This window comes from Protomyctophum parallelum (genome assembly GCF_964188405.1).
Source record: "Protomyctophum parallelum genome assembly, chromosome: 4".
In the NCBI taxonomy this organism is placed as follows: domain Eukaryota; kingdom Metazoa; phylum Chordata; class Actinopteri; order Myctophiformes; family Myctophidae; genus Protomyctophum; species Protomyctophum parallelum.
The window spans coordinates 1837483-1859548 of NC_139700.1; the positions used below are offsets into that span (position 1 = coordinate 1837483).

The following is a 22066-nucleotide window of genomic DNA, read 5'->3' on the forward strand; positions in this document are numbered from 1 at the left end:
AGAGAGAGAGAGAGAGAGAGAGAGAGAGAGAGAGAGAGAGATAGAGAGAGAGAGAGAGAGAGATAGAGAGAGAGAGAGAGAGAACAGAACAAAACAGAGGACAGGGAGCGATGAAGAGCTACATAGAAGTTATGATGACTAGGGGTCTTTGATTGGTTCAGCTGCTGGTGAAGGGAGGGAGCATCATTCATACATCTGGACGTACTAAAGGAACATGATTTGTTTGGCGAAGTACTGGAGTAGGTTCAGAAGTACTGGCATTGGCACGCTTTAAAGGGATATTTCATTAAAAGGAGAAAAAACAAGTATTTTTCCTCCCATTTGTGTGTTTGTGTGTATGAGCACAGAATGTGTGATTGTTATCGTCTACTCAGGCATTTTGAACATCCCAGACAGTTTTTAAGTTGCTCGATTCAGTATTTAGATATTTGATATAGCAACATACTGTGGGTTTATCAGAAAACTCTTAGGATTTAGAACAGATAAGCTGATATAATTATGAATGTATTGCTTGTGTAATGAATGTTTTAACACAAACCTTCTCTTCTGGGGTCCCTGGTCAAATATACATCAATGTGGGGGTTCTTGACATGAAAAGGGCATTTTGTTGAATCATCCTCAAATAGGGCCCACTCTGTCTCTTCCTATACTAGGTCCTTGGTGATTCCATGCAGACTTCCTGTGTTTTCAACATCTCATATAAAAAAGTCACTTTTTTCCTACTTGAGGAACAAATGGAGATCCTGATGTGCACTGATGAAAATGTGTTCTCATTTTGTTTCTGTACTATGTGAGTCAGTATGACTGATTGTTCCCTCTGGTCTTCAGGGCTTAAAGCCAAGATTTTAAATGCATATTCTTGGTGGAGAAAGTGCTGCAGTCCATGATGAATATACATCTGCCTCTGGTGACTTTTCTTTTTACTTTACTGCCAAAATGATAACAGGAAAGACCCAGTGTCAAGAGAATTGTCATGGGAAAAATATTGATGTTAACGAGGCGTCCACTCTGAAAAGCTAAAAGCAGAAAGAAAGAAAGAAAGAAAGAAAGAAAGACGCAAACTCACACTCGACCATCTGGAACTTCAATCACAGAATACATACATACGCACTGAGGATGGTTTTGATAACGCCAGTGAAATGGTACGTGTGTGTGTGTGTGTGTGTGTGTGTGTGTGTGTGTGTGTGTAAAGCCAGTTAAAGGCCAGCATGGGCCTGTGCTCTGAGACGATTGGACACAGATAATTATCTGGCCTCGGCTGCCATCACCCATGACAGCAACCGTGAAACACAACTGTGCACGCACGCATGCGTGCGCGCGCACACACTCACACACGTACACACGCACACACGTACACACGCACACACACACACACACACACACACACACACACACACACACACACACACACACACACACACACACACACGTACCATTTCACTGGCGTTATCAAAACCATCCTCAGTCATGTTTCAGGGCTACAGCTGACGGCTCCCGTGTTGTTTCGACTCGGTGCAGACATGCAAAGGTATCGCATTTGGGGTTAATACAATGCATTATGGACAGATGTCTAGTCTATGCATTGTCGAAATGCTCCCTTTCGTGCACGCAACAACTGTGGTAGGCTACATTATTGCATTTAGCTCCCCTCTTTTTTACGTTACCAAACTTTTTCACCCGTTCCACCATACTTCCACGGCAAACAATAATAATAACCACACAACCAATCCATCTATTATATAGCGAGCGGCCCATGACGTCAGCCGCTGTGGCTATACCCGATAACAGGCTCGACAAGCCAAGCGCTTATTGATACTCGGGTCTCGCTAAATGCCGAACCGGGTTTGTAATGGATTTTCGGGCTCCGTCCCTAGTTGCAACTGTATTAATTGATTGCCTGAGTCCCGTGGTGGGAGTTCTGCTCTGGTTTTGGTCAAATATTAGTGGAACTTTCGTTCAATTTTGACCCCTCCAACACACGGAACTATGTTTTTTGTGTCCATATCACCTAAAACATTGTTCCATGTGATAGAGGCGTCAACCTCAAAGTTGAACGAAAGTTGCGCTAATATTTTAGAAATAGGTCAACAATAAAAATGACGTTAGTTTTGTGAATTAATTCACTTTTACTGCGTGGGCCCCTGTGCCCCCCACGAAATGACCGGAACTGCTTAATATTGACCAAAACCAGAGCAGAACTCCCACCACGGGACTCTGGCAATCAATTAATACAGTTGCAAACACTATTAAAAACCCTCTAACACCCGCATTAATTTCTACTTGCAAAAAATTGATTTCAACCTTACTACTACTTTGTACTACTAGGACTAAGACTAAAAAATATGTTAAAAAAATTAAAATAAAAAGTTTGATGAAAGATTTATAATAATTATATAATAATATAATAAATTTATCATTTACATTTTGGGGATATCTTTCACAATAATGAATAAAACATGTTCTAGACATTCTAATGATCACAAAAAAACATATATTACAATTATTTACCTACTTTTATTAGGGTAAAGGTCAAAAGTCTTAGTTAAAAAAAAAAAAAAAATTGTCTGAGTCCAGACATTTTTTATTTGTGTGAATTTCAGCCTCTGTGGGGGGTATTTATATGCAAATATCATGACCAATGGCATTGAAATGGCATTGCAATGAACATCACTGATGACGTTTAGGTGAAAAAAGAACAGAAAGAAATAATAATAATTTTGTAATTAAATAAAATAAGATTGTTGCTAAAAAGCAACGCTGGGTCTTAGAGGGTTAATGGCAAGTATTTCATACAGCTTAAATTAAAAAAAATGTGTGTGTGTGTGTGTGTGTGTGTGTGTGTGTGTGTGTGTGTGTGTGTGTGTGTGTGTGTGTGGTACCGGTCCAAAGCTGTTGCTGTCCAGGCTGTGTCCATGGTGGTCCCCCTCAATCCAGAAGTGACCGTCAGGCACTCTCACATATCGGTTCTTATAGCTGAGAGTCCTGGTGAGAGAAGACAGAGAAAAGCCAAACTTTCACTTTTCAGAACTCCATGAAGGACTCTTAGGACTGTGTCATCAATTATCACTACTCAAAACATGAAAGAGAGAGACTTTTATTTACACAGGGTATAGGTCTGATTCACTTCACACTCACACAGACACACCCATAATTCATTCATTCATTCATTCAAGATTTATTTATTCTCGAAATTACACTGAGTAAGTAAATTCATTTTCAGTGTCGTCGAGTAATACAATATCATATAAAAAACATCACGATATAAAAGAAGACAAATTTCAAAACGATCTAAAAACAGTTACATATTTGGGGGGGATCTGTATGCTCACCAAGGTTTTAAAACGACTCAGGGGTACCAATGTGGTCAATTTTAATGTAGTTTGCAGGTCATTCCATGTATTAGGGCCACAGAAGCTAAAAGCAGAACCCAAGTTCAGAGTTAACTTTTGGTACCTTGAATTTCCAACATACATGTTGGATTCATTTGTGACTCAGGCTGGAAACAGGGACTCAACTCGGCCAGAATGAAAAGGCAGAAAATGTGAGAAACATAACAACAAACAACAACAAAACAAAACAAGTGAACTGGCTTGTTGAAATGCATGGGGCTAAACTGTATATTATATCCTATATTAAAATTGCTTAGAGGGGAAAATATAGGATTAGATTTTGAGGCCTGAAACTCTACTACTTGCCCTTGCCTTAAACAGTGCATGACCTAGACCTTGCCTGGACCCTCCCAGGCAGAGAGAGAAGTTTAGAGTCATATTGCATTCTACAGCTTCTCATCCACTGTGTGGCCTTTAACACATTCTGACCTGAGATCAGATTCTAAAAATGTCTATTACATCCTGACAGTTTCATTATTAACCCATTCTGACCTGAGATCAGATTCTAATTTTTTTTTTTTTTTTTTTTTTTTTTTAAAATAGCAGACCTACAAGCTCGTATCGCGCCACTCGGTGGCGCGATATGAGCTTGTAGATCTGCTATTTTTCAATAGCTAAAGCATAACATGATGCCAACACCAAAATGGGTGCCCGTTCAGAATGGGTTAATTGCTTCCTACATATTTTATGTACACGCAGCCGTGTGCGTGTATTGTGTGTGTGTGTGTGTGTGTGTGTGTGTGTGTGTGTGTGTGTGTGTGTGTGTGTGTGTGTGTGTAGCACCACCATGCAGTCTGTGAGTGTTAGTGTTGTGGTGACCTAGATAGTTAGGAGACAGTGTGGCATTTAGACAGCGTTGATCCATTTGTACAAAGTGTCACCTATGGTGAACCTGTCTAACACTGACTGTTAAAGGTATATTCAGTGATTTCACTTAATTCAAATATCACTTATTTTTTTCTTTTGTTGTGATAATCCTCCCTACTATAGAGTGTGCTGGCCATATAAGGAGTTCCTCCCTGTCCCCAGTTAACCCCTGGGGGTCAAAAAACCTTAGGTTTCGTTTTTTGACTCTCTATCCTGATTGGACGAAAGGCTGGGTCCCACAGCCAAAAACGAAACCTAAGGTTTTTTGAGTGAAATCACTGAATATACCTTTAATGTGCACTTATTGGAGCTGCCTGGGATGTACTGTATATGCACGTGCACAGAGAGATAGACTGAAGAGAGAGGAAGAGGGGTGTAGTGCGCAACTGCGCACATGCGTGTGTGTGTGTGTGTGTGTGTGTGTGTGTAGTGTACTTGTATTGCTATACTTTTGAGGACGCCACAAGTAAAGTAGTAATAGTATGTACAATTTGAGAAACACGTTGTGAGGACCAGTTTCCAAGCTCACAATGCTTTAGAGATGAGTCGGTCTTGAACGAACGAATCAAAAGAACTAGTTCTTTTTGGTGAACGAAACCGATCCGGTCATTTCCGTGAACGATCCGTTCAAAATGCAAATGACGGGGAATCGCCCGGCTGCTCAGTGCTCTTCTCATTCAGTGCGAGGCTGCGAGCCGGAGTGCAGGGCGGGGCCGTGCTGGCGTGCTCTCCGCCTCCAGGGCTCCCCCTCCCACAGCGCACAACAGTTGCAGAGGAGAAGTGGGTGGTGACTGGTCATACGATACGACCGAAAGACCGAAATGCATATTTCGTTCTTCGTTCAAAGTGGGTCGGATCGGTCATACTGGTACATTGACCGAGGAGACCGAAAGACCTTCGGTCTTCGTTCAAAGTTTCGTTCTTCGTTCAAAGTGGGTCGGATCGGTCATACTGGTACATTGACCGAGGAGACCGAAAGAACGAAATGCATATTCTTCGTTCAAAGTGCTGTAACAGTATAACCGACCGGGAGAAGGGGGTGGTGACTGAACGAAGTGCTGTAAACTAACTGTGTTAGTGTACGAATTACTGACTTGGGTCTGACATTGTCTAGCATTGGAAACCCATACGTTTTTATTATTATTATTTTTACTATTTTATAGGAAAGACCGACGAGTCTATATAATAATGCATGACTGACTGACTGGATGACTGATTGTATTTGTAGCACTCTGTTTGCAAATACAAATACTACTTGCAAAGTTGCAAGTGCAACAAACAACGTCATGATGATTAACTTAGAAACATTAAACTTTGATTGATTGATTGATTGAAATACGTATTAACAGTTTTCAGAAGAGGGTCCACGGTGGACTTATTCATGCTCCCCGGTGACGTCATGGCAGCCAAGTCTGTGGACTTTTAATGCTTGCTTTATTGATTGTCACTCTTTGATGAATTGAACAAGGTGGACCACCTTGTTCAATTCATCAAAGAGTGACAATCAAACAATAAAAGTGACTGGTTATTAAATTAGCTCTCTTCTGTTTAAATGTACTAATATTAAAATGTATGGTGATATATACTATTATATTATTATACTATTATGGTGAAATTATATCAATGGAAAATAAACAGGCTAATGCATACCAAAAATAATATATATAGTATTTAATGCTATAAAAACATGAAAATAGATTAGGCTCCTTCTTTATACTAATAGCATTAATAGCATACAATTCATATTACCATAATTGGTTAGTATAGATTAAATATAGGAGGGGCTCAATAACCATGGAAACTAAAGGGATGGAGGGTAGAGAAATGGAGTTAATCAATGATAATATTTTATTTGTGGATATAAATTATATATATATATCTTAGTTTTACCAACATTGTTAATGTGAAATAGTTTCAATATGCTTATTTATTTAAATTGTGATAATTGCTATAGCTATTGGAGCTCTGGTGGTCCCAGAAGACAGGGGATGTAAGAGGAAATTATGCCCGGGTAGAAGGCATCATGCCTGGGGGTGACTGGGAGGAGTGACTGGTGTTGACATCGCGGATCGTCTGACTCTGCCAAAACGGAACAGTTACCCTTAAAAAAAACACCTCCATTCAGTTTCATTGTAACTGAGATTTTCGATCATAATTCATAATTTTTTAATACTGTATTTAGCTATAACGAGCACAAATGTCCGATGCTAATTGACAGTGCTACTATGCTACTACCATAGACTGCAGGGGAAAAAATGGCTACTCTCAGCCGCACAAGAGGAGATTAGACCCCATCCCTCCCAGAGAAAATCCCATAGCCTGGAAGGACGATCGGCCTGGCTCGGCCAATGATTGAACGACTCGTTCGAGTGACTGGTGGGTCCGTGCCATAGAGTATGGTCCGTACGGATCCTATAGTACATGACCGAAATGAACGAAATGAACGAAATGAACGGATCATTTTAGTGAACGAACGAACGACCGACCCGTTCACTGAAAAGAACAAAAGTTCCCACCACTACAATGCGTTACCATGTGAAGCACCGTCCAATAGATCTGCTAGTTCTGGCACACGACATCTTAAACCAAAAAAGATTATTCTAAATCCTGACAGTTTTCTGAGTCACCTGTTTCTATGTCAGTGGGACTCAACCTTTTCCATGCGGACGCTACAATTAATTGGCCGCCGACCTACATCTGAAAGTATGTTGTTCCAGGGACCCCCCCAGAAGCAAAGATTCAAGTTAAAAACGTTCGCTCTGAAAGAATACATATTCAAAGATTTGCGCTACAACGGTTCGTTGTTTTTGTTTTTGGCCTGTTGCTCTCTCTGTAGTCTGTCTGTTTTTGAGCTGGTTGTTTGTTTATGCGTGTATCTTTGTATAGAACTTTCACCCTCCCGAAAATGAAGTAAAATCAATATGTCCGTTATCTCTTAAACCCTGCACAGTATTTACCCCCTCTAATGAAGCAATTCATCACCATCGTCGGGCAGACAGAGAGAGTGTATCTCCACCAACCTTTTACGATGAATGCCCTATTGCATCGTACAAAGGGTGTCAAACAAAAGTAGTATTTTTGCTATATTTGAATTCCTTTGTGAAGTTATACTGACAGTGGTTAATGTGTCTGTGAGTCTTATTAATATTTGACCAATATTTAACCAATAGGCCTATTTAACCAATTTAACCAACCAATTCAACCTCCAAAATTCTCACATGTCCCCTCCATTGGCTCCTGGTTGCTGCCCGCACAAAAGTGCAGAACTCTAATGCTGGCCTGCCTCCTACAAAGCAACCAAAAGTATGGCACCCCCATATCTTCAAATTCTGATCCAACCCTACAATCCCCCGTTGCTCACATCAGCCAACACAGGAAAGCTGGCCAAAGATGAACTAAAACAGCTGGGACAACACTCCACACGTCCCAGACTCTTCTCCCTTCTGGCTCCAAAACTATGGAATGAACTTCCAGTTGCAATCGCAACTGCAGGCTCACCTCCAATCCTTCGCCGTAGTCTGAAAACTCATCTCTTCAGACTCCAACTTGGCCCGTGGCACTTGCCCTAGCCTCGACGACCTTGCAGCCAGGCGTATGCAAAGGCTAAATTTATGTAATACTGTAATACTGTAGCATTTTATGTGGACATAGCACTATATAGTGTGTACAGATGACTTCACTGTACAGATATTCTACTGATGCTAGGTTCTTCGCTTGCTTATGATTCTTGATGATGCATTAGTTCTGTATTTGATGTATTACCATATGTTGTTCACTGTAAATTGCTCTGGATTAAGAGCGTCTGCTAAATGCCTAAATTGTACATTTTTAACAAGAGCTTGTGACTAAGTAAAAGCTGCATTAGATCCATTGGAACACAGGTCCTTTTTCCCCAGCATTTCCTGAAAAAGTCACGGTTTTGGACATGCAAACAGCGGCGAGACGATTGCTTTTCATGTATTCTGGTAAAGCTTCCTTCGGCTGGTGAAAGTTGTGCACAGGGCTTCACCTTGTGGGCTGCTGTTGTTGTTGTTGTTCTCTCCCTCTCTCTTTTTTCAAGTCAATAAATTCATCTCTCGCGGCCCGAATCAATATTTATGCATTCAAGGTCTCTCAGCCAGCCTCTCTCTGGCGACCATGCAGTTGCTGCTGGAAGGATCACACCGCACAAAAATTCTCATTTTAACCCATTCTGACCGGGCACCCATTTTGGTGTTGGCATCATGTCGTGCTTTAGCTATTGAAAAATAGCAGATCTACAAGCTCATATCGCGCCACCGAGTGGCGCGATACGAGCTTGTAGGTCTGCTATTTTTTGAAAAATCGAAGAACGACTGACATTTTTTAGAATCTGATCTCAGGTCAGAATGGGTTCGTCAGACCAGCTGTGTGTCCGGTGGAAACCTCGTATGAATCTGATCTCAGGTCAGAATGGGTTAAAAGTCACTGTGGCCATACGTCTTGACGTTGGGTGAATGAATCATTCATCTGGGGTTCAAACGGCCCCTCCCCGGCCTTCTATAGTCCAGATAAATGATGATGTATACACGCCTCCCGTCTTCCTGGGAAAAGACGGAGAGTTGTCTGGAGCTGAAATGTTGGCTGGAGGAGCAGTGTTGATTTCGTCGACCAAGGGCAGATTCACACTGAGTCCGATTGATTCAAACTGTTCCCTGGATACGGTTCCCTCGTCCGCGCTGGTAATGATTCACATTGGCCTTGATTCCTCAGCACCCGAGTACACTTCATTCAACTGTATTAAAATGCTTTCACATTGAATCCATCTATATCCGAGTACAATTCAATCGGTCCCGAGACTATGCGGTCCCAGGTATGGTTGGGTGATCCGCTCCCGGGAACGGTACGCAGCATTCACACTAACCACACCCTCTTGCCAAGTGGTCCCGAATGGCACGCAGCATTCACACTAAACACATCATCTGCCAAGTGGTCCCGAATGGTACGCAGCATTCACACTAAACACATCATCTGCCAAGTGGTCCCGAATGCGCACCCGGGACCATAGTGTGAATCCCCCCTAAAACTATGACGGAAAATGTTTGTTGACTACCTTGTTTACTCAGCGACGATTAGGGATGTCAGTAACGGATAGTTTCCCAACCGGTTAGCCGATAATCCGAAAATTAAATATGCAAAGACACAGAATTAACGTGGTAGGCGAATGGTACACATTTATTCATGCTCAAACAACAGCAGTGCAGCATTTAGCAATAAGAAATAAGTTGTTAGGCTTCAAACAAACAATTGAAACAAAATGAAACATGCGTCGTCTTAATCGCGGCACTGCAACAAGTTCCTGCGGCGCTTCACACAAGAGAGTATTGCTGGTAGAGTCCGTCTCGTTTACAGCTGACAGCTCATGCGTGGGTCCACTCAAAACAAATATTTAAAACAAAATAAAATGTCCAGTGTCCATATTCTTACCTACCAACATGGCGACTTTATAGGCTAACCATTTTTATTCAGGAGGATTAACATGTCAACATGTTCGAGTGCGCAGTCTGTTCACCGTTAACCCGGCTGCCGAGAAAACTCTCTCGGAGGGAACAGAAGTGCCTGGTACACATAGGTATCGCCTGGTAATCGCCGCTAAGGTAGCCAGTCTGGGGTAACGGTGGCGGTTTGCTTTCCACCAGTCCAATGGATTCATTTCCAAGGGAGCAGAATTATCTCTCAAGTAGCTCTCCACTATTTGAACCTGTGTCCGCGCGCGTAACGTAATGCCCAAGGAGCAGTCGCATTATTGCACTGCTGTTAGCATTCTCATCAGGGCCGCCGCCTGGCTCATTTTCCTCGCGCACAGCAACATCATTGCTCTCTTCATCAGTAGGCCTAGCTGCGGGGCTCTGCACCACGGCGTGTAGTTTCAGAATCAGCTGTCAAATCCTCTACCATTTCATGCAACCTTTCTGTAACTCTAGCTTTTTCTGCTGGCGAAAGAAACGGCAGGCTCTTGTGTCTGGGGTCCAACGCAGATCCAATCATGGCCACTTTGGTGATTACCTCTGCCGTGTTAATCTGCATTACAATGGATAAACAATTTAAACAAATATTAGTTAAAATATTAATAATAATAAATTAATATTATAATGAAAACAAAAATAAATACTAATGTAATGTTAATATATACCTTCATGCGTTTTGCCAGTGATGTGCGGACCTTTTCTTTAAACTCCAACACTTTCACACTTTCTTCGCCACCCTCCTCTGGCATGAGGTGTTTCTGGAGGAGACTGAACGTAATTGGGTAGGTGTTTGAGACGGAGACATTCTGCTCTGAAGAAGACAATTTTAAGTTTGCGTAACACTGGTAGCATCTCCTCCATTATTTTCCAGTGGTCATTGGACAGATCAAGCACTCTCGCGTCCGCCAGTTTAGTGACTCTGCGGTCTGACAGCACGGCTGTGACTGCCCATCTCAGCTCTACGAGTCGCTCCAACATGTTCGTATACTGAATTCCAGCGGGTTTTGCAGGACTGGATCAACTTTTTGTGACTGTGATTGTCCGGGTTGCTCATTCCCATCCCCCTCCTGCTTCTTTTTCAGCGCTTCTGTTGCAGGACCGCTTTTATTAAAATGCTTAACCAAGCGACCAGCAGCACCAATTACTTTGACCACATGTAAGGCAAAGCCATCGTGAATAGCCAACTGTGACGTGTGCACGTAACAGGGCACCGATTCCCACTCCACATACTGTAAGCCTTGGACATAGCCTTGACAATGTTGGCTGCGTTGTCGTGGACACAAGCTGTGACGTGCCCTGTCAGAGGTGTTGTCGTTCTGATAGGCTTTTGTGTCAACAACACACACGCGTGAAGTTTCCATTCTTGGTCAATGTGATGGCACGTTATGGTGATGTAACTTTCGGTGGTCAAAGCTGTCCAGCAGTCTGTTGTGAGAGCAACATGCTCGGCTGTGGACAAGCTCTTTCTCTGCTGAAGTGACATATCTTTATAACGTTGTTCAATTTGTTTGGTGAATGTTGCTCTTCGCTGGTATGTGGTATTCTGGTTCGGTAAAATTCATTAATTGACGGAAGCCTCTGTCCTCAATCATGCTGATAGGTTGCATGTCCAGCTCAATCATTTTGCAGACCACTTTTTGTGAGCTCCTCCGCCCGACGACTATCACATCTTCTTGGGACTTGTACCAAAGACGTGAGTGTGTTTTGTTGCCTGGCCGGCCCCGAACTTTCGTCAACATTTACGAAACGGGTGTTTGCCTGCGATATGGTTTTGCATGCTGCTCGTGCCACTGGTGTATGCAAGCTCTGCTTCACAAAAATGACATACAAATAATTTGTCATTGTCCTCTTTCTTTTTTAAATGATCCCAGACCACACTACGTTTCACCCGTTTCGCCATTTTCTCTCCTATCACACCTGTCTGTCGCTCACTTAATAACTTTTTTTTCTAAAGCTCCCCTCCCGGGCCGGTGCGGAAGTCATTTCTCTCGTTCTATTGTGCTCTGTGTGCTCTCTTGGACATAGACTATACACTCTTGCGCCTCCCTGGGTCGGTTTAAAGGACAACTTTAGTTTTTTTCAACCAAGGTTCATGTTTTAGGTTGTTATTAGAGAAAGTAAAAGATGAGTGGTTTTTTTTTTCCATTTGCTGCTTTCTTTCGTTTTAGGGATTTTAGCTGTTTTGTACAGGGGGGCGGGGCATTCGAGCATGGTGCTAAATATGTATTTTTTTACAAAATATTATGGAGATTTATTTTTGTATTATTTACTATAGCCCTAATAAACCCCAGGAAATTACATCTGGCCACAAATAAATCACAAGATCTACTGAATGTGAAGGTAGCCTACTGGGGGGAAGCCACACTGTGTGTCATAGGCTCAATGTCAGTTTGACACATTCAGTAGATCTCGTGATGTTTTGTGGCAAGATGAAATTTCCAGGGGTTTATTAGGACTATAGTAAATAATTAAAAAATTAATCGCTATAAAATGTTGTAAAAAAATACATATTTAGCCCCATGCTCGAATGCCCCCGCCTCCCTGTCAAAAACAGCTAAAATCCCTAAAACTAAAGAAAGCAGCAAATGAAAAAAAAGAACACTCATCTTTTAGTTTGTCTAATAACAACCTAAAACATGAACCTTGTTTGAAAAAAACTAAAGTTGTCCTTTAACGTAATGACATCTCCCCATGACCAAAATAATTCCATCAGGAAAATGCGGAAATTAACCGTTAAGGCCGATAAAAAATATCCGGATGTTTCTTAACGGTCGGCTAACCGGTTAGCCGGTTAACCCCTGACATCCCTAGCGATGATGACTACAAGTAAGCCTAAAATATGTAGACATTTTCGTCTACAAATACAAACTAGACTAAGATGTTAGGGAGGGACTATAGTGGAGAAGAGATATCCATTAAAACTAAAAGAAAAGTCATTTTATGTTTGGAAATAGCAGATCAACAAGTTCACAGCGCGTCGCAGTTATAATAATTTAAAAAAAGAATACATGTAAATGTATGTAGGGCCTACAATATTTGCCTCCGAGATGTAGTGGAGTAGAAGTAAAAGTATTGGAAATTGGAAATACTAAAGCAAAGTATAACTACCTAAATAAAAATTGTACTTAAGTACAGTACTTAAGTAAATGTACTTAATTACTTTCCACCACTGTACTGCACATACCCACAGCAATCACCTGCCAGTGACTGGGAGGTGTGCCAGTACATCTGGCACACCTCCTCTCATTGGATAACACCGTGGAAACTACTTTAACTCATTCCCCTGACCACCATTTCAGCACTGATCCAATCCCCCTAGACGCACATGCTTGCGCACACACGCACGCACGCACGCACGCACGCACACACACACACGCACGCACACAGTACAAGCAGTACAGTACAGTTAACACTTCCCCTCGGTCGTCCTGTGGTCAGGAGGGTTAGATTGCGGCGGTGGGAGAGAGATTAATGTCCCACAGAGTATCTCTGTTTGGAGATGAATCTCCCAAATGGCCTCTATTTTCTGCTGCATGCTGCAGGAGTGGGGGGCGCGGGGGGGGGGGTGGGGGTGTGTGGGGTTAATTGGCTCTTTCCTGGGCACACTGTCCTACAGTCCGGTGCTTCTCAACGTGGGGTCCGCGGACCACCAGGGGTGGTAAAAAAAAAAGAAAAGGAAAAGATAAAAGAACAGCAGTAACAGCATGCAGTGTGCTCTCTAAAGGGCTCAGTGTGGAGCAGCTGTTTAATCCATTCTGACCTGAGATCAGATTCATACGAGGTTTCCACTGGACACACACTGGTCTGATGAAACCATTCTGACCTGAGATCAGATTCATATGAGGTTTCCGCCGGACACACACTGGTCTGATGAAACCATTCTGACCTGAGATCAGATTCTAAAAATGTCAGTCGTTCTTCGATTTTTCAAAAAATAGCAGACCTACAAGCTCGTATCGCGCCACTCGGTGGCGCGATATGAGCTTGTAGATCTGCTATTTTTAAATAGCTAAAGCATAACATGATGCCGACACCAAAATGGGTGCCCGGTCAGAATGGGTTAAATCCATCTGTCCTTCAGTCAAGAGCAGAGGAGAATATAGGCCGTTCTCTTCTCCATACTCAGTGCCCTGCCATTACCATTGTCCATGCATATATTGACGCTGTCGGGGCTTAAAGCTTTTGCCTCCGTAATTTATCTTGTTACGTTTTTTTTTGTTTTTGTACATTAATGCTCCTGCTTCGTCGTACAACAGTAGTAGAAAATAAATATTATTAATATCAGTATGTATATCAGTATGTATATTTGGATATCCGATTGCAGATTAATTGAACGGTTTCTATTTCCAACAGAATACAAAGGGCGTGCGAGCTAGGCGGGTGATCAGTGAGCAGTGCACTCATTGACGTTGTGGAAAGGTCACGACCTCTGTCACCCGTCTCTCTCAGTCTTCATCACCTCAACCTTTTCACGCTCACGCTCTCTCGCCCCATATCTCTGGTTCTTTTCCCTCTCCATCACTCACCAGTCTGTTGTCCAATAAACCACAAAACGCCTTTTCACTCAAAAGTCCAATTATGTCACATGCCATCATTCATACCGTGGGGCCTCTGCCTGAGATGCAGTATCGATGTCTTTGATGATAAACGACGTCGTATTTCTTTTTTTGGTCATCGTTATTTGTGTTTTGGTTTGGTTGTTTTTGAAGCACAGAGGGAGCCTTCACAAAAAAACGCAAGAAGTCGACAATCAGTCGAAGACTCTCCTAGTAGGAGTAATGAGTTGTATGCAATACAGATTCATTGTCAGATTTCAGTGAAAGCTGACAATAAAGTTGTATCGTATCAGATGTGTCGGCCGATATTTGCCTCGTTCACAGCAAATTGGCTGACATTCTCAGATGGCAGTAGCCAACGTTTATCTGTTGCCGTGATGCATCAAATTTGCGCTGGCTATGTTGGTTATATCTGCCTCCTGCTGTACCAAGCTGCAGCCTCTGAACAAGACGAACAAGAATAAATTATTATTCTTTTTACGTTTTATCCCACGATTTCCCTCTGCTAACCTGGGGAGAGCCCCAAACTCAGCTCATGCTTCCTTCAATGCATGAGGAGTGAACAGGCCGCTTCTTATCACTTGACAGGGGGGAGTTTTCCCGGTAGGACGTAGAGGGTAGGAACTAGGAAGGAACACGTTATTGTCTCCACCAGGCCGAAGGCATGGGGGGAGAGTATGTTTTGCACTCCGTCCGTCCGTCCGTCCGTCCGTGTGTGTGTGTGTGTGTGTGTGTGTGTGTCCGTCCGTGTGTGTGTGTCCGTGAGCAGCTAATCTCGGCCACCGTTAACCCGGTCGATGCCAAATTTTGCACACACACTCCCTGGATGCCAACGATGATCCTCTGCCCCAAACTTTCCAAAACGGCCTGTTATAGCGCCACCAGGAGGCCGCTTTGTGCAAAACAAGTTTTTGCACAGTACACCTACAGATTTTGTCCAAACATCGCGCAAATTGGTACACAGTCTCTCTAGAGCCATTCAACGAAACGGGTCTTTCAGATTTCTCACACTCCATCCTTATTGGTTAAGATTGGCTTCCAAAGTGTGTGAGTGCTCAGTTTCAAACAAAATGCTGCAAATCATGAACACATCGCGTGATTTCCGTGAAATTGTGCACCCACATTCCCACTAGGCCGAGGACGAAATGCCACATGAACAATTTCAACTCAGCCTCAAGGTGGCGCTATAACTGGCCGAAAAGTGTTTTTACCTCTAACTGCACGGATCTGTGGATAACTTTGTATGCCATGTCCTACATTCCTATCCTGGTGGAGACCTGTGCCCAGAAGGGCACTCTTTCTAGTTCCAACTACTTCCTTTCGCCTCCATCAGGCGTCCCAGCTGACCAGGGGGAGTCAGTTTCCAGCAAGCAGATGTTGGATCAAAGTGAAGGATAGCGTGAGAGGGGTGTTCAGGGGGGGGGGAGTCTTTTGGCATGGCCGTACCGGCGCATCCGTCGCTGTGCTGCCAGTTGGGACGCGGCGGGCTGTTGGGTACGTTCCCGCAGCGTGATGTTGCAGGAGACCCTAATCTTGCCATTTTAGCCCCTCTATTGTGCGCGTCGATTCTGGCAGCTTGTTGAGAGGCCAGGTTTCTGCTCCGTAGAGAAGGATGGAGAGGACTGAGGTGTTGTACTTATTATCCTTAATTTGGTCTCTCTTGATATGGAGTGGTGTCTCCACAGTGGCTTCCAGAGTGTTTTCATGGCACTGGCGTGCCAGGGGCACGTCTTCCGGCTTATTTCTGTTGTTGTGCCATTGTTTGTGATGATGGATCCAAGGTAGATGAAGGAAGTCACAAACTCAACTTCCTCTCCACTGATCTTCGGAGGGGGGGGGGGGCAACGCCTCCGATGAGCATTAACCCATTCTGACCTGAGATCAGATTCATACGAGGTTTCCGCCGGACACACACTGGTCCTGATGAACCCATTCTGACCTGAGATCAGATTCTAAAAATGTCAGTCGTTCTTCGATTTTTCAAAAAATAGCAGACCTACAAGCTCGTATCGCGCCACTCGGTGGCGCGATATGAGCTTGTAGATCTGCTATTTTTCAATAGCTAAAGCATGACATGATGCTGACACCAAAATGGGTGCCCGTTCAGAATGGGTTAATTTTGTTTTGGGCCAGCTGACCCTTTAGACCGAGTTTGTTGGCTTCTTCTTGGTAAATTAAATAATTTACCATTAAATAAAACTTTGCACATCAGTGTGTATATACCGTCTAGTAAGATAGCTTTATATAACTCAACCTTTTCAGACCGCGACCCCCCAAGATAATCCTAATTGAACTGGGGACGCCCTAAGATAATCCTAATTGAACAGGGGACCCCCCCTGTTAAACACTTGGAATTGTAGGAGTTGAGGCATTACATTTAGTTTGCCTCCGTTGCACAGATAAATATTGTGAAAAGTTCCACAGCTTGTATAGATCATCTGTTATCTGACAATTTGGCCAATGTTTGTATAGTAGAGTTTGTTGATTACTTAGATGCAGTAATGTTTTTTTTGTTTGTTTTTGTTTTACTCTTTCTAGGTATTGGCTAATACAAATCCTTAAATTGTCACCTTACTGTCATCTGGGGAGCCCCCCCAAAGATCATGTGCCCACCGCACAGGTTGAGAAGCACTGATTGCGACTGCAGGTCGCAAATGACTATGAAAACCTGGAAAACCTGCAAAACCTGCAAAACCTGCAAAACCTGTCAGTCAATGCTCAATATATGGCCATCAGTCTGTCACGCCTCGTGACACGCTCCACATATGGCCTTCTCTATATAAAATGGTAAATGGTGCATTTAAATAGCGCCTTTATCCAAGGCGCTTTACAAAGATTGTGCATTACATTCACACACACACACATTCATACACTGATGGCGGAAACCATGCAAGGCACCAACCAGCACATCGGGAGCAATTAGAGGTTCAGTGTCTTTCTCAAGGACACTTCGACAGTGACTCTGGGGGAGCCCGGGTTCGAACTAGTAACCTTACCATCCAGCCACTCTACCCCTGAGCCACCGCCGCATGAAGATGAAGATCACGACACTGACCTCATAAAACCCTGGATAGTCATACATGGAGAAGACTGTATCATCACCTAGACCTGCATATATGGAGCCGGCCAGCAACTCTACATCCGACCTACAACGTCAAACCCTTAGATCTGACCTGTTCCCACATTCCATATGTTGATCCTTCCCCTCACCCGCCCTTCCTCTTCGATGTCTCCCTTTTGACCGATACCTGTCCATTCAAACTCTCTTCCCCAAAGTCATTAGCGCAGCCGTGCTCGGCAGCCGGCGAAAACTAGAGTTCTCAACAGACCCGAAAATGAAGGCCCGGCCCTACCTGGGCCTTAACTAATTAGCACATATTTTACGCCCTACCTGGCCCAAAAAACTTTAAAAAAGTGTGAAGTGAGGGCCGCTTTACCAACCCTTATCATCTTACACCATCGATATCATAACATAACATCATATGCCGATTTGCTCAGTGACAGACAAAATAAACATTAAACTCTGTTCATTGTTAATGGCATTTAATGTTTGCGTTAGTGACAAAACAAACCTTAAACTCTGTCCATTGTCAATGGAGTTTTTAATGTTTTGTCTAGACAAGACAAACATTTATAGGAGGGGCTAGCGCCCCTCAAAAAAGCCCAAAGTCCATGTATGGGCATTCCCAGACCTGTTGTTTCAGCGCGACCTCGCAAGATCACTTCTCGGCAGGTTAGATTGAATAATATGCTGCTTTTGTTTCGAGCTGCATGCCCACAAAACTTTTCCTATCCTTCCTATTCTGTCCTCCTGGCCAAAACCAGGGCCATTGTGTTCAGTGATTGGATCGCTCACGCCTGTCATATACCAGGCTGGCCATGGACATCCACCACGGTGCCATGATGCACCTATAGAGAGGATATTGTTCTGCACCACCAGTGGTTTTTTTAACCCATTCTGACTTGAGATCAGATTCTAAAAGTGTCTTCGATTTTTCAAAAATAGCAGACCTACAAGCTCGTATCGCGCCACTCGGTGGCGCGATATGAGCTTGTAGATCTGCTATTTTTCAATAGCTAAAGCATAACATGATGCCAACACCAAAATGGGTGCCCGGTCAGAATGGGTTAACCACCACCAGTGGTCCTTGAGGGCGTTCCAGGTGGTCCCCAGCTAAATCATGGAGAGTCGGTAACCAAATGTACCCTTATTAGAGATCTTTAACTCTTGAGAGCATGAAATGAAACCAAATGGACCCGTACGGGTTACATTTTACGCTCTCAAGAGTTACATAATTGTTAAACATCTGCATTACTTCATTTACATACCAGTAAGAATCTGGTCTACACAATTAGAGAATGTAGTAAAATTGTTTTTTTTTATATAAACGTTTGCCAAAAGCATGGAACTATAGACAAAATCGTATATCCAACGACAACAAAATAATATATAATGAGACAGACGGACGGACGGACGGACGGACGGACAGACAGACAGAGTAGCCTACATACGTACTTGATAAAGTCTCCCTCCAGAGCGATGACTCTCTTGATGATCTTCTGCTGAGGGTTCTTGGGGGACCTGAGGGAGACACCAGAAAGAAACACTGAGGGTTATCGGGGGACCTGAGGGAGACACCAGAAAGAAACACCATATTATCGTCTCTGTCGGGTGGAAATAACCTCATTATGTCCAAAACGGTTTTTCGAAAAACTGGATTCAAATTCAAAAGTAGCAGCCGCGTTTCGAGCTCGCCATTCTGCTGTACTATTGATGCTTGTGTGTGACCGCTGGAGTGTGATCAATTAGGGAGGGCTTTGATGCATATTTGCCCCGATCAGTCTGGGCCACATGCTCAATGCACAGGCTTGCAATTAGGAGGATTGCAAAAGGCAAATGCGAAGAAAGTTGTCTAAATACTGTCCTGTCTCTGCTATTATTATTGTGTGCGTGTGTGTGTGTGTGTGTGTATATGTGTGCGTGTGCGTGTGTGTGTGTGTGTGTGTGTGTGTGTGTGTGTGTGTGTGTGTGTGTGTGTGAACGATAGGATAATTCCATGCTGTTTGGCTTTAACGAGTTTGGCACGACCTACTCATTATTTGGTTGCAGTCCGAGTCTGACCCCATACTCTGAAACGTTCAGACCCCATACTCTGGAACGTTCAGACCCCATACTCTGGAACGTTCAGACCCCATACTCTGGAACGTTCAGACCCCATACTCTGAAACGTTCTGACCCCATACTCTGGAACGTTCTGACCCCATACTCTGGAACGTTCAGACCCCATACTCTGGAACGTTCTGACCCCATACTCTGGAACGTTCAGACCCCATACTCTGAAACGTTCAGACCCCATACTCTGGAACGTTCAGACCCCATACTCTGGAACGTTCTGACCCCATACTCTGGAACGTTCAGACCCCATACTCTGAAACGTTCAGACCCCATACTCTGGAACGTTCAGACCCCATACTCTGGAACGTTCAGACCCCATACTCTGGAACGTTCAGACCCCATACTCTGAAACGTTCAGACCCCATACTCTGGAACGTTCAGACCCCATACTCTGGAACGTTCAGACCCCATACTCTGGAACGTTCAGACCCAATACTCTGAAACGTTCAGACCCCATACTCTGGAACGTTCAGACCCCATACTCTGGAACGTTCAGACCCCATACTCTGAAACGTTCAGACCCCATACTCTGGAACGTTCTGACCCCATACTCTGAAACGTTCTGACCCCATACTCTGGAACGTTCTGACCCCATACTCTGAAACGTTCAGACCCCATACTCTGGAACGTTCAGACCCCACTCTGAAACGTTCAGACCCCATACTCTGGAACGTTCAGACCCCATACTCTGGAACGTTCAGACCCCATACTCTGGAACGTTCTGACCCCATACTCTGGAACGTTCAGACCCCATACTCTGGAACGTTCAGACCCCATACTCTGGAACGTTCAGACCCCATACTCTGGAACGTTCAGACCCAATACTCTGAAACGTTCTGACTAGTGTTGTAGTTCTCGAGACATGGTCTCGTCTCGAGACCGGTCTCGAGACCAAATTTTCGTGGTCTCGGTCTTGTCTCGTTCTCGGCGCTTCACGCCTTTTTTGTCTTGTGGTCTCGTCTCGTTCTCGCTCCTCATTTGTCTCGGTCTTGTCTCGTTCTCGCGCTTCTCGCCTTTTTTTGTCTTGTCGTCTCGTCTCGTTCTCGCTCCTCATTTGTCTCGGTCTTGTCTCGTTCTCGCGTTTCTCGCCTTTTTTTGTCTTGTCGTCTCGTCTCGTTCTCGCTCCTCATTTGTCTCGGTCTTGTCTCGTTCTCGGACCAATTGTCTCGGGTCTCTTCTCCCACCGAGACCACTCGAGACGAGATGCAAAACGTTCTATTATATCAACCCGAACCCGATCGCAAGGACAGAGAGTGAGAGGAGCCCATTCAGGCATTCACATTAATTAAAGACAGCGCTGCATGACGTTCATATAGGTCCAAAGAAGAGCACATGTTGATGTTATTAATTATGATTGATTTGATTCATTATATCATGAAATTATATCAGCCTCAGGCAATGGGCATAAATAAATAAAGTGTCGGCTGGGAGGCGGAGAGTTCATGCAGCGCCGGGCGAATCCCCGTCATTGCGAACGGACGAAGAACGGATCGTTCACGGAAGTGACCGGATCAGTTTCGTTCACCAAAAAGAACTAGTTCTTTTGATTCGTTCGTTCAATCATGACCGACTCATCTCTAATTTCAATATTGTCTACCAACAGTGCAAAACTGCAAGCTTTCCGGGTTTTTTTAATAATGTGTGTTGTAAGTTGTAAGTTGTAGCCTGTAGTCGTTTTAATAAACGAGGTTGAGCGGTGATCTGAATACTGATCTGAAAATAGCCAATCTACAACTCACAACGCGTTGCACAGCAGCGCGACCGCGACATATGAAGCCTCGCCTCGGGTTAGTTTCATCATGAGAAGAATAAAGAACCACCACCGGTCTGACGTTACATCTATACCTAAAGAAAGTAAAATCCATCCATCGTCCACCTTATGTGATCATGTCAGCCTGTCAGGCTATATAATAAAAACGATCATGTGCAAATCCTTTGTTGTATAACGTCACGTGCATGATGCATGCCTCATTGTTGGTTCACTACCGATTTATTTACTACAAGGCTCAAACAGCAGCAACCAAAACCAACTAATAAACTATTGTTTTAATTTGAAGGTGAGCCATAGCCCATATAGCCATTATTAATCTGAAAGGTTTTGGTCGGAAACTGTCAATCTGACAGTGACGGACAACCGGACAGTGTGACAGGTGAAGTCACAGTTCACAGGTTAATTCAGTGCATGCGCAATGCACATGGTTTAATTGTGTGTACAACAAACGTACTGGTCATCAATAAGAATAAGATGTCGGCTAATTCGGCTATTATAAGGTTTGGCTTTGTGGAACACAAAGATTACATTTGCAAGGTTAATGGGGGGAAAAAGCACAGTGCAAAGTGCAAGTTTTGTGGAAAATCATACTCTGAGACGTCAGGAACAGTCACAGTTGTTTTGATGCGTATTATTATGCTTGATATTTAAAATAAATATTTGAATGAATCATGCTGTGTAGACAAGTATACCTAATTTTGAGCTGTTCCAAAGTAAAATCTATTTGCAGTTTTCAGATCAAGATTGTTATCTGTACCTAATAATACTATACCTATCAAATAAGAGGGAAAAATGGTCTTGGTCTTGGTCTCGGTCTCGAC

General features: G+C 43.6%; 1 protein-coding gene across 1 annotated transcript in view; it reads right to left on the minus strand.

Annotated features, from left to right (window-relative positions):
• Positions 1 to 22066, minus strand: part of immp2l (inner mitochondrial membrane peptidase subunit 2) — a 190312-nt gene that overhangs the window by 12361 nt on the left and 155885 nt on the right. The window contains exons 4-5 of the mRNA XM_083763045.1: positions 18815 to 18880; positions 2880 to 2982 (exon numbers count right to left, since the gene is read on the minus strand). Of these exons, the coding sequence (XP_083619171.1) occupies positions 2880 to 2982; positions 18815 to 18880 (169 nt within the window). The remainder of the gene's footprint in view (positions 1 to 2879; positions 2983 to 18814; positions 18881 to 22066) is intronic.